The 13,254-nt window shown below is 36.4% G+C and overlaps 1 protein-coding gene across 25 annotated transcripts in view; it reads right to left on the bottom strand.

The window, feature by feature from the left end:
- Positions 1-13,254, bottom strand: part of CAMK2D (calcium/calmodulin dependent protein kinase II delta) — a 167,024-nt gene that overhangs the window by 16,617 nt on the left and 137,153 nt on the right. For all 25 annotated transcript variants that reach the window (XM_080591270.1, XM_080591260.1, XM_080591249.1 and 22 more), the window contains one exon: positions 11,574-11,622. In XM_080591270.1, the coding sequence (XP_080447396.1) occupies positions 11,574-11,622 (49 nt within the window). The remainder of the gene's footprint in view (positions 1-11,573; positions 11,623-13,254) is intronic.

Below are 13,254 nucleotides of genomic sequence, written 5' to 3'. Positions count from 1 at the left end.
TATAGTCAACAGAAAGAAAAAAGCACTTTCAGGGCACAATCCATTTTACCCTAAAATAGATGTCCAAGATAAGTGTGACTCATCTGACCTATTTGCATTGACTATAAAGGGAGTCTAGACAACTAGCTCCAATATAAATAACTACACTGTAGATGTCCAAACCTGCGGAGACAAATCCTACCCATTATGCTACCATTTTAATACAGAACTGTCCTTACCAAGGTAACATTGGCTTTCTGAAACTGAATAACACAATAAGGACCTACCTTAATTTCTTATCAGAATATGGTACCAGCAAACAGCAATCAGATGAAAAGCATACAGCCACTAATACTATTTCTATACTCTGAAGATGAGCAAAATTGTGTGTGTGGGGGGGGGGGGGGGGGGACGACAATGGAAGAGACTACAGATTTTCTCTGTGTTGTATAATGAACTCTGGTTATATGGATGTACCAGATACATCACTCAACTTTACATCGTGCACTGCTACCCTAGAAGCAGAGAGGAACACAACAAGTGTCACCAAATGTTGTACAGAATCATTCTATTCACACCAACGCTTGAGAATTCTCTGCTGATAATTTCTCTTATAATTTATTCCACAAATAATCCAAGAAACTAAATTTCTGTGAAGGAAAAAAAGCAAATGTGTGACAAACGACAGATTGAATCTTAAATGTACATGAAAAACACCTAGATCCTTCAATGACAAGCATGCTTCAGGGGCTTTATTTTTCAACAACTTTATCAAAATTTAGTGCATGTAAGATCAGAGTTTACACCTCAGCCCACCTCTTGTAGTCCAAAATACCTTAAACTTTGATTTTGAATACAATATTTGAGTTGTCATCTTGTGAGTAACACCTCATTCCTAGTGCCTGTTGATTCTAATGATTCACTCTGATTCAACCATTGATGACATAGGTGGATGGTTTGGAAGGGTTTTTAAGGCTACTGACTGTCTACTACCTTCTGAAATCCCTTCAAGCCTACTGTTTGCCTAATGAAAATTTAATTCATTAGGCATGGAGGCAAAATTTTGAAAAATCATCCCCGCAAATCATTTTTCTAGTTTACACTGACAAAAAAAGATCAAACAAAATAAATGTATTGACTATTTAAATCTTATATGCAGTAAGTAGTTTCCTTTTATTTATGTGTAGTTAATTATTTCTAAAGATGCTCTCTAATACTTGCACTGTGTCATATGTTGGAAATGTTTATTTTTATTGACAAACCATTTACAGTCCCAGAACAAAGCTGTACCATGTGCAGTTACAAGATACTGCACTACAGTTTCACAACATGTTAAATTAATCATGGAACCCAACTCAATTAATCATGGCTCCCAACTCAAGAAGTAACATTTGAAGTCTTGATAACTGAAACATTAATAAGCTTTAACACTGTGAACTTTTTAATTTAAATTATATTTCTAACTAATTACCCTAATACATTCAGAAATCTTTTTGTTTTTCACTAGTTTTTTACAATGGAAAATCAATAATAATCCTCAATTCTGTATCTTCTTCCTTTTAAATATTTAAGTAAGTTTTAAAAGCTATGAGATGTGTTGTGTTAATAATAATAATTCCCGAACAATAATTCTATGAAATGTGGTATTTGGCTATTTTACTCATAGGAAAACTATGTTATCTTTAAAATTATATTCCTGAATACTCCAAGCAGCTATCAGACGTGTTACTTTCCAGGACTTTCTTTTAATTACATGATAATCCTTCCTCATCACACCACATTTACCTCATCTCTTTCTGATGTCTGTGACAGCCGATTAAAACCTAAGAAGTTTAAGCAGCTAAGAAATCAATATTTTTCTATTTTTTTAATTATATGTGTGCAATTATAATAATTGCTACTTTGCAACAAACACAGAGTGAATTCAGTTCTGTAATACACAGAGATAACACTGTAGTCTATTTTAGCTCCCACTTTCTTACCACTGTGTTGTCATGAAACAAAGGTCAGGTATGATTCATCCAGGTAAACTTTGAAGCCCTCCTCATTTTCCAGACACTTTTGTCATAAAGAAATTGCACATGCCTTTGATGCCCCCAGTCCTGTCTTCTACTCTGACTTCACTGTATAACTTTTTCCTTTTAAATTCTCAAATTTGCCTTTGAAAACAGCCACTGACCTGAATACTCCTGTGATGGCATTTAAAAATCATAACTGCTTGAGCCTGTATCATTCTTTCTGTAACTCCCATCTTCACCCCAAACATCTACAGAGCAGTATTAATACCAGGGTAGTACTTACTTCCACTGATTTTTTACTGTTGTTCACTGCTAGTGAAAGTTATGCATTACGACATGAATACAGATGTTTATAGACACTATTTTCCAATCTTTTTTTCTGTTGAGTGTAAATCTGCCAAATGTACACACCCCAATAGTTCTTTTTTATTTATGTTCCCAGTATTCTAAAACAGATCATTAGAGCTACCCCAAGAAAATTCCATTTCAAAATTATTTTAACTCAAATGTGTCTTCTGTTAGTCACATGAGCAGTTTTTACCCTAATCACGTTACTGATGCCTTCTCTCAGCACCTATTTAAGTTCTTTTTACTTTTCTTTAATTAATCCTATATCTTGGTAGACAATAATCTTTCCGTTCCCTGAACTTTCTCAGGACACAGGACTGCAGATTCCTATTAAATGTACAGCTACAGAAAACACAGACTATCATGGCCATTTATAAAATCATATTACAACAGAACCTGACATTTTAAAAACTTACTTGAGGACAGGTGAGGTTACAGGGACTTTACAATTTGTTTGGTCACTGAAGTTAGTTATTTAACTACGTTAAATATGATGGTTATTGGGACAAAGTTAGTTTGAAGCTTAAGAAGGAAAAAATATAAGCAAGTCTGGTGCATATTCAGATACTAGGTTAATTTCTTCTGGTTTGCCTTCTAGAACTTTGGCAAGCTCTGAATTTCTTACCTGTAAATGATTTAAACTAAACAGCTGGTAGGCTAAGTACCAGCTGTAGTAGTACCGTTATATTTCCACCAAGCGGCTTTACCAGAATAGTTTCACCTAATACTTTTCCTGCCTCATAGCAAAGCAGCAGACTGTTGTTTAATCTGACTGCTACTGTACTTCTTAAATTGAATTATATCTGCACCTTTTTATAGTGATTTCGGAGAAGTTTATTTTGCGGAACAAAGTGGATAAGAATTGTGCATGTTTCTGAAGTCACAGAATGAACAGAATAAATGCCAGATTGTCCACTTTCTTAAGACTTGATGATATATACTATGCTATTAATACACCGCACCTAGATTGTTACCTAAATTTGGTAACAAAATTAGTATGAACATCTACATTTAAACATTAACAATGGTTTTAGCACTATTAACTACCTAATGAAGCAGGAAATGTGAGGCAGTTGTAATCCAAATCTGAAAATGTTGGGTACATAATGGATTTTCTTGGGATATACACTGCAGATGGAACAAAAGTCTTATGACGTGTTACTGATAGCTCTGCAGGTTATATAAGTATGTGATTTTCCTATTCATCCCTCCTGTCTTCAAGATTCCGTGCAGTTGGCACTGCAAGCACTGGTAGTTCACATTTGAATACAGTCACGCTGCTAACATAACATGCCCTGCTGAAGCATAGTATACAGGTAGAACAGCTTCTTCTACCCTCTGTGCAAGAAAGCCTCTGTATCTTAGTCTACTGTCACATTGACAGATAAACCATTAACTTCCTTTTCTGTCATGAAACAGCCAATCTCTCATTTAGAACTATTTTTACAACTACAGAAAAATAACTTAATTCCCACTTGTCAAAACAGTTATCTAAAGAATTAAGAAGAGCTTTTCCATTGTGCAGCAGTGCTCTGCTCTCAGTGTCAACAGGGTTCCAGGTTGCCAATATCTAAATATCCTGTTCCTCCCTAAGAATAAAACTAATATTTTAGTCTCACTTGTCAACAGTTGTGACCTGGGACAACCCATCATCTACAGGACTGATTCCCCTCTCACCTGCATTAGTAGCACCTCGGAAAAATTCCACTCAAATTCCCATTTAGACGTCACCGTTACCAGTGCGTTTGCCCATTCCTAGTTTCAGAGAAATTACCCTTACAGGATGCAAGATCAGAATCTGGCAAGCAGAATGTACATTCTTAGGAAATCATTCCCCATTTCAACTCACTAGCTACCTCCATGGTAAAAAAATTCTGAATTAATTTATAAACATGAAATGCATCTACACAGACGTCTTTTCTGTTTTACCAGTACATGAGCTACTAATACTATGCCATTTTCTCTCATATTTAAGCTGTTCAAAGGTATTCTCTCCACTCTAACAATTTCCTTTACAGTTTATTGGTCACGAATCATCACAGATCTCTTCTTAAAAAAAGCATGCAACATTTCAGTTGCCATGGATTAATACTGCAAGTTAACAGCTGTTCCAGCAGCTTTAAGGTTGGTTTATCAATGGTGATGCTAAATAAAGTAACTTGATGACATTCGTAAACATAACAGGTAATTAATCTGGAAGCCCTATCCAGGATTCAAGCCAGAGTTGAAGAGTAACATCTCTAAGCCGAGAACTACTGCAGAGAGAACCTCCGCAAGATATAATTTTCTGAAATACATACCTATTTATTCTGCTGTTATTGCTGATGTTTTTTTAATATATTTTTTTAATTTTGTTTTTCGTTTTTACAAGTAATAAAACCTGGCCAATAAATGAAAAGGTTAAAAAAAAAAAAAGCCTGACACCCTGACACTTTCATAAAATAAAAAAGCGTAATTCCCAGATCAGACATCACAAAAAAACTGTCATTTTTTGTGCTACTCTTAGATGATGGGGAGGGAAAAGAAGGTGAGACAAAAGAGATCATCTGAGCAGATGAGTCTCAACTTACACAGTACAGAGGAAGGAGTGGAGTGGGAGAGCTCAGACTCAAGCGAATGACTCTGTGAGTTTGCGTTTTTCGTGGACTTGCCCGCTGAATTGATGGAAAGAAACACAACATATGAACAAACAAAGATGAAGAGGTAGAGTATGATCAGAATCCTCAGCAGACACTGGCAGCAGGAGCGGCCGCTGGGGCATGGCAAGGATGGTGACCACTGAGATGAAGAAGCAATGGAAGAGGAGGAGTGGTGGGTGGAACATAGCCTCTCCATGTCACCCTCCTTTGTGAGAGCTGTATGAGGGTCAAGCAGATGTAAAGGAAGAGAAAGAGAAGGCCAAAATAAAAACAGTGATAATATAATTACAGGCAACAAAATCTTTGAGCACACAAACAATGTCAGTGATGTACTTTTGGGAGGAAGCATGGGTGTCAACGAACAGTAGTAAGGGTCGTAGCCATAAATGACTCTGTTCAGATGCCAGCGCAGCTTTAGCCCTCTGTCCAGTACTGACATATACAAGATTTCAAAAGAGCTTAAGAAAAAAAAAACAACCTTTCTTAGAATTTTAAAGGTTTTGCCTCATGAAAGCATGTTCTAAACAGTTTACATTGGTTTCTTTCTATGGTTTAAAAAACACACAAAAATGCAAACACAAAAACAAAAGCTGTAAAATGAAATAAATTAGCAAAATATATGAAAATACATACCTCCTACATGGTTAATGTTTTGAAGCTGTGTACCTTACAGATGTATTAAGCAGCACAGATTAGCCAGAATTTATCTGATCTGTAAAGTGTCCAACAGCTCAGCAATTCTGCCCATTGGGAATCATCAATTCTACTGGTATTTTCATTAATTCATTTCCAGGGGCAAAATAATACCACGAGAAGTCTAGATTTCCTGACCATGATAAATTAAACTCATCTTTGCCAAAGTTTGTGTGCGTTGCTGGCAAAAATAATGATGGTATTTTACAGTGTGACTGAAAAAAACATATCAATCTTATATCAAAGAGTTGCTGCCAAAGAGTTCCGATTTCATTAGTACAGGAAGGAGAAGAATCCTGGAAGAAGGCATTGATTACAGTTCATTTTTCAATATGCTTTTTCTGCCTACTCCTATCCTTATCTTTAGAGTTGATCACTGTCGTGCATATAAAGCATGCGATCAGTGGCTGATGTCTGAAATTTATGTGAGCAAGGAATCTGAACTATGGTTTCAAGTAACTTCCGACTCGAATTCTAGAATCATCTTATTCCTTGAGTTATTAAAACTCACCATTGCTTGCCAAGTAAAGTTTCTAGTGAAAGAAATGTTCTGTTTCTAAAAGATGTAAATACATATGTAAGTAAAAAAAAAAGATACAGACATGAAGATTCTCAATGCTGTTTTGAAAGTAAATTTCTGTGTGAAACATAACATGAAAAAACAGACTGATTTCACTGTCTTCAAAGTAAATATACCTGCCTTCAAATTTAAAAATAGGGTGAGATCCGGACTTGAGAGAATACTGTATACTTTCCCTGAAAGATGTGAGAGGTAGGAATCTCTTCCTAAAGACAAATTTGTGATAGCTGATTTAGGATACTTATTTATTTTTTTGTTTAATTTGATACCTTTCTTATTTAATTGTAACATGTATAATATTTGTACAGGCATACATATGCACACACACTCCCACAGGGCACAGAAAAACACGACTGTCCTGGACATAATCTATGCCACACAGACTCATATGATTCACACAATTTTAATGCTGCTTTTAAAGAGTCACATCAATAAAAAAATAAGAAAATCACTTGATACAGAGCTGAATGTTTTAAATGTGTGTGGACCAGTAACACACACAAAGGGAGGAACCTTGCACCCGTGTGTGCAGCCTATGCACAACATTAGAATAACAGGAGGAGGAATACACCCTAGTAAAGAAAAGCCATTCTCTGCAAGGTGTAGGTCATACTGTAACACCACAAAACATGCTAATTTTACTTTTCAATTACAGAATGGCACCCCCAATTACCTTTCTCCTTTGCAGGAAGTACCTGTTGTACTCCATGCTGCGGAGAAAAGCAAAAGGATTTTTTAAGATCCTTTGTCACCTAAGGTGGGGAACATTCCTTCTAGATCTCAAATTTGGTGACAAGTATCATCTTGAACATCTGTGTAAGGAGCCAGACAGTCACTAATTTGAGAATTCCCTCTCCTACTTCTGAGATCCATTCATCCCTATCAGTGTCTTATCTCCAGCTGCAGTCTTTTCCACTCATGTCCAAGAAAACCTATGGCCATAAGTCAATTTTGGTGTAGGAGAACAATATCTTTCCTCAGTGCCCTGCTAAACATAAGGTTTGAGCTTATAGCTGTCAGGGTTTCAAGACTGCCTATTCCCTGAATCACTCTAGAAGGACTCTTGGGGTACTACTAGCTTTAACTCCTAATAAAACATTATGAAAAGCAACCTCAGTTGGAAAGATTAGAAGTGTGAGAGAACACCCAAAAGTGAAAAACAAGCAAGCTTGCAAGCAGTTAATGACAGGAAGATTATATTTGTCTTTTAAATAAATGGACAATGAAATCCCTATAAGGTGGAATAAATCAAGCTCCCAGTGTCTGGTGAACAGGGCAGTGGTACTGCCAAGCTTTACGCCATGGATTTGATGCTGAAAGAGCTGCACCATTGCATGAAGTGACTGTGATCATCTCAGATGTTACAGATCAAGCTGTCATTCTCGGTGAGGAGAAAGCATCCCACCTTACCACCAAAGCAGGTGAAGAGCAACAGCACACTACTCTGCCTCCCCTTTTGCAAGCATGGTAACATGCAGCTCCTCCTCCTGCAGTCTCCAGAAAATGTACAATGCAACACTCTTTCTGGAGTACAGCCTCAAATCCTCTTACTGGCTCATCTGCTTTATGCCCCTTGTGTCACTACTATACAGTAATGGGTTAGGAAGCTATAAACACCAGAAAACTTCTTTACCTCATTTTACATCTCTCACTAAGATGCAGTAAAGAAAAGGACACATCCAATTATCTTGTCTCTCAGACCTGTGATTACTAGAAGATCCTTTTTTTTTTTTTTTTTTTTCCTGTTTTGGAAATAAAGTACATCGTAGCCATCCAACCTGCTCTTAACTGTGATATTACAGAATCAAGTAGAAGAATTAGGCAAAATATTTTAATTGTTGTTTTTCTTTTAATTGTATTTCTCAGACATAATTCTGCATGGTAAGCTTCAAACAAAATTTTATAGATAAAAATCCTATGGTTATAACATCAAGTTATATCACCAAGAAGAGGCCCTATAATTAAATTATTCATTTAATGAGGTTAGTTGCTAAACTACACATGGTGGTTGGAAGGAAGAAATACAAAGTCTTATGAATAAAGGTAAATTACACTGTATTATCCTCTGCATCAGCTGCAGATACCTGTAATTGTTCTCCAAGCCGTCACTTTGCCTTAACTCAAACTGCTATCACTAGGCTGTTATTGAAAATGAGTGGGTATTGGCTGTTAACATGCCCAAGACTTCGTTCAAGTGGAGGCAAAATGATTCACTAAAACTCTGAGAACAAAAAGGCAACATCGGTGACTTAATTAGAGCTAAATCCAGCTTATACAGTAACGTAAGTCACAGTTTACAGCTGCATTGCTACGAGCAGTGGATAAAAATCCTCCACCACTGGGACGCCAACGCCAACTATGTAAGAGGAGAGAAATTCATTGCAGTACTGAGCACTGCAGATATTAACCCACACACCAGGTGGGCTCCTCAGCCTTTCCAGAACCGGTGCTAAGAGTAGCAGCAGAAACAAGACACGGGGCTGCCACGGCCTTGCTCTACTCTCCCATGCAAGACAGAGCTAAGCTACCACGATGTAAAGGACCAATAAATCTCACATACAGTGTAACAAAGCCTGCATTTTCAACACAGTGCTTCATGCTGTACTCCTTGGACAGCCTCTACACCAGGAGACTACAGTTTCACAGAGCAATTCCAAATTTTTGCTAAACTCCAAGGATTTTTCCCTGTTTATATGTGGAAAGGCTGCGAGAGCTGGGACTGCTCAGCCTGGAGAAGAGGAGGCCTAGGGGGGATCTTGCCAATGCGTACAAAGAGCTGAAGGGAGGACGCAAAGAGGACCGAGCCAGGCCCTTTTCAGTGGTGCCCACTGACAGGACAAGATGCAAGGGGCCCAAACTGAAACAAAGGAGGTCCCCTCTGACCTTCAGGAAATGCTTCTTCACTGTGTGGGTGACAGAGCACTGGCACAGGTTGCCCAGAGAGGTTGCGGTGATCTCCTTGGAGATCTTCAAAAGCCACCTGGACACGGTCCTGTGTAAGCAGGGGGGTTAGACCACATGGCCTTCATAGGCCCCTTCTAACCTCAACCATTCTGTGAGCATTAGGACTATAAAAGTTCAGAAAGCAAGAAATTTATCAGAACAGACTTCAGGATGTGAAATACTGGTAAAGCTAACACCAAATAAACTTCATTTTCAAAGTTTCAAGTACTTCAAAAACAGCCATACAACATGGTATTTTGTTGTGCCTCTTTCTTTCTTCGTTTTTTTTTTTGTTTGTTTGTTTGTTTTCCCAATGCAAATGTTATCTGCTATCTTTTGGATACTTAAGTGGTGTTCAGGGTCACTTGGTTCATTTTTACAGAGATATTGCCAATACAAATGAACCACTGACATAACAAAGATAATTATGTGTCAATAAAATAAGTATAAACTACATACTGTATATAACCAATCCATAAAATGGTACATCAGGATTTGCAAAGGTCATAAGAATTCTGAAAATAAAAAAGCTTATAAACATCCTGCACCACACACACTGTTACCTAGAAAGGTTGTCCTTTCCTGTTTCTCCAATTAATATTCATAGATTTGTTTGTTGGTCTTATATTTGTGCAGAAACCCTCACTAATATAAAACGAGTTTAAGTCACAAGTTTGTACAGAATATGAACTTATTCCTCTGCCAACATGAGTTTCCTTTTACTAATAGTGGAATATAACTAAGGGATCAATAAGGATACATGAAATGTCACCCTTTCCAGAGCGTATGAGAAAGAGAAGGCAATCAGTTAGTAAACATATAATTAAATTCTGGATAGCAGAGTAAGTTTTGCCCAGGGGATAGGATCCTTGCATTTATTTTGCTCTTCCATTATGGGGCATAAGGAAACGATTAGCATTTATAATCATGTTGCTATTCCTGACCCCTTGCTACGCTACATTTGCAGGAACAGAATATGGACTTACATCTCCTCAAGATTACATGAGTTCTTAAAATTATTTTTTCTGTTATTGATTCTTCTGCAATGATAACATTTGAAACGTAAGAATATGCTCTGCATAATAAAATATATGCTATATGAACCCTGGATATTATTTGATAGCACACAAAAGGAGTGGAATCGGAATTTGTTTGCCTTTAGAAACTATGTAAATGTGCCATTTCCTGAATAACCACAGAAATTCTTTGCTTAGGACAGCAAGCATGCACAATATTGCCAGGTAAATGATGCTCATCTGAACTGTTGCTCAGACAGTGGTGTGCCTTACTAAAGAAATTATCCTATCTTGTATTCCTTGTTTAATGTTTGATTAGCAACTGCCACGTCGTTCTAAAACGGTACACTATCAATTTATTACCCTGGCAATGCCGGTATTTCTTTATCAAACATGGATAAGACCTGTTCTGCCAACCAGAAACTGAGCACCAGATGGTTTTGATACAATTTTAACTACTTTATGATTGAACGTCTTCTAAATTCTTAAATGCTCCCATACTTGTCTGAGGCCAATGAAGCTCGTCAGCAGACTCAAGCCTGTGTTTTAAGGTGTAGCTTTCTAAGACTCCTACAGGAATTATACTACTTACAAAATCAAGCAATGCACATAATATAATGATTATCTAAGAATTCTCTTTTCCATTCTCTATATTTTATTTTTACTGTCATCTTTGACTTGCATTTCCCTTTTACATATACCATTTTTCTTTAGGGCTGAAAGACGACCATTTCTGTGAACCAGTGACACGCAAACCCAATACCCAGTTTCAAAAGAAAATGTTGTTAAAACAAGTATGAGTAACATCACAGCACAATATTTAGAGAGAAAAAATAAGAAACAAAACCAGTATCTGTGAATTTACAGAATTAGAATTAATTATATAGAAAAAGTTGTTGATTTTAGATTTTGAAGAACAAAAGGTTAAAATAACTGTATGGCCAGAACAAACTAGAAACATAAAAACCACTGGCATCTGAACAGAATAAAAATTAAAATGCTGACCTCAAAAAAAAAGTATGCAAAAAGTACACAAGCTCAGTAAGACTTGTAAAGTGCTGATGCATTTCTACTCTACTACTATTATTACTGGAACTAGTATCTTAACTAATAAGCAGTAATTTCATGTTCTTCATTCCTAAACATTCTGACAAATGACATCTTGGGAAGTAAAAACCCAATGGTAAGTCTGAAATGTCAAAAACAGTACAGAAGACTGTAAAAATCATTTCATTTAAAAAAGGAAAATAGTCTCTCTTACAATTTGTTAGGAGTTTTTGTGTTTAACAACCTATTGAAATACTTTCACATAGCTCATGTTATTGCTTCTCCAAATGTTTCAAGCTGAAAATCATACCTTTCACATCTTCGTCTTCAATGGTTGTATTGGAACTCTCTGTTGATTCCTGTTGAGAAATAAATATAAGCAGAATGTATAAAACAAGCCAAGTCTTATTTGCGTGCCTTTGAAAATTACAGTTAGTTACAGGTATCATGCAAAGCCTTGAAGCAGGGTGGGATGTAATTCACAAACAAATGGTCACAAACCAGTTGAGACATTTCCAACCTGAAACTGATGCCAAACATTGCCGCTCACTACAAAAGGGAACATAAATACATTTCCTGCTGTCTAACGCATTTACTTCACAGGAATGTAAAGGCAACATTTTTCTTAATCATCTAACTGTACAAAGTCCATCTGAAATGTTGTATGAATTACCTCAGCCAAGTAGGAGGAGAGCTTGCCATTTTAACTGATTAACCAGTGATTAACCAACTGTGTAAAGTCATTCCTGTCCAATTTTTAAATATGCAGACTTCTTCACTCTGCAATTCTCAATTGTTTCTCCACTCTCTTACACAACATGCATTAAAATTAAGTCTCCCGATGATTTTAGGAATTTGGATAAATTTCTGTCATTTTTATGTTGCTTTTGTGATTAAAAAAGAATCAAAGCAGACATCGAATTGGTAAGTTTATAACAACTTTGACAAACCGAGGTATCTTTGTAGCAGTATTCCTCAGGCAACCATCCAGAGGAATAACATGTCTATCAGACAGTTTATACTTAAACCACCACACGTTTAAAATGGCAAGAATTCTGCATCTCAGTCTTTCATAAATTACCAAAAACATGAAATATTACAGGAAAAATCAACAGGGCACTGTCAAATCTAATAAGTAAATATTTTTTGAAAGCCTTCTAGCTTTTAAACTTGATTTTTTATCTGTATATTTTTTTGAAAAGTAGATCAGTATTTTTTGTCTTTAACTCTCAGCTCAATAGCAAAGGGATTAATTGGGCTAATTTTTACTGAGAGATGGAATCTGGAGGTGGTATTGTATTTAACTTTTAAAAGGGTTTTACAATTAAATAATAAAATCTAAATTTGACAGTGCCCTTTATTTACTATCTCCTCATAAGGCTGAGTCAAAAGAATGTTCAAACAGTTAATGCATTACTTGGACCTTAAAAAACAAAACAGATGTGCATCCATAAATAAAACTACATGAATCAACTCACACACAAACAAAACCAAACAAATCACCATGCTTTTCTGGTACTGGCAGGTGTTAGATGTTTCACTCTACACAGATGTATCATGCTCTTTCACTTCAAATATTAGGTACTTATAAGTAAACAAAAACCCCACACGAAAACACGTTGTAAACACCATGCACAAGCTCACACGGCAGATGTAGCCTGTAATATCGAAGCATCCACTCCAGTTGCCATACTATAACAATCAGTTTTTCAGACAAATTTAGGAGTAACTCTCCGCATTAAGTGATTTGCTTGTCTGCTGTGACCTTTTGGGACATCGAGTATCTTAATTGCTATGATTATATAATACAGTCAAGTAGATGTAGTCATGCCAATATGGTATTTGTGGTTTGTTTTGGTCTTTAGTGGACTTCAGCAACAAAGCTTAGATTAGAATTCAAACAGGCTGTTTGTTGCCTTTGAGTTAAAACTTGGGGAGCTGAAAAAGCAGTAACATGAAAATAAGAGCTCGAAGTTCTACAGAGATACATA

Source organism: Anser brachyrhynchus, assembly GCF_964034855.1.
Source record: "Anser brachyrhynchus genome assembly, chromosome: 4".
NCBI classification, from domain to species: Eukaryota; Metazoa; Chordata; class Aves; order Anseriformes; family Anatidae; genus Anser; species Anser brachyrhynchus.
This window is presented reverse-complemented; position numbering and strand designations above follow the sequence as displayed.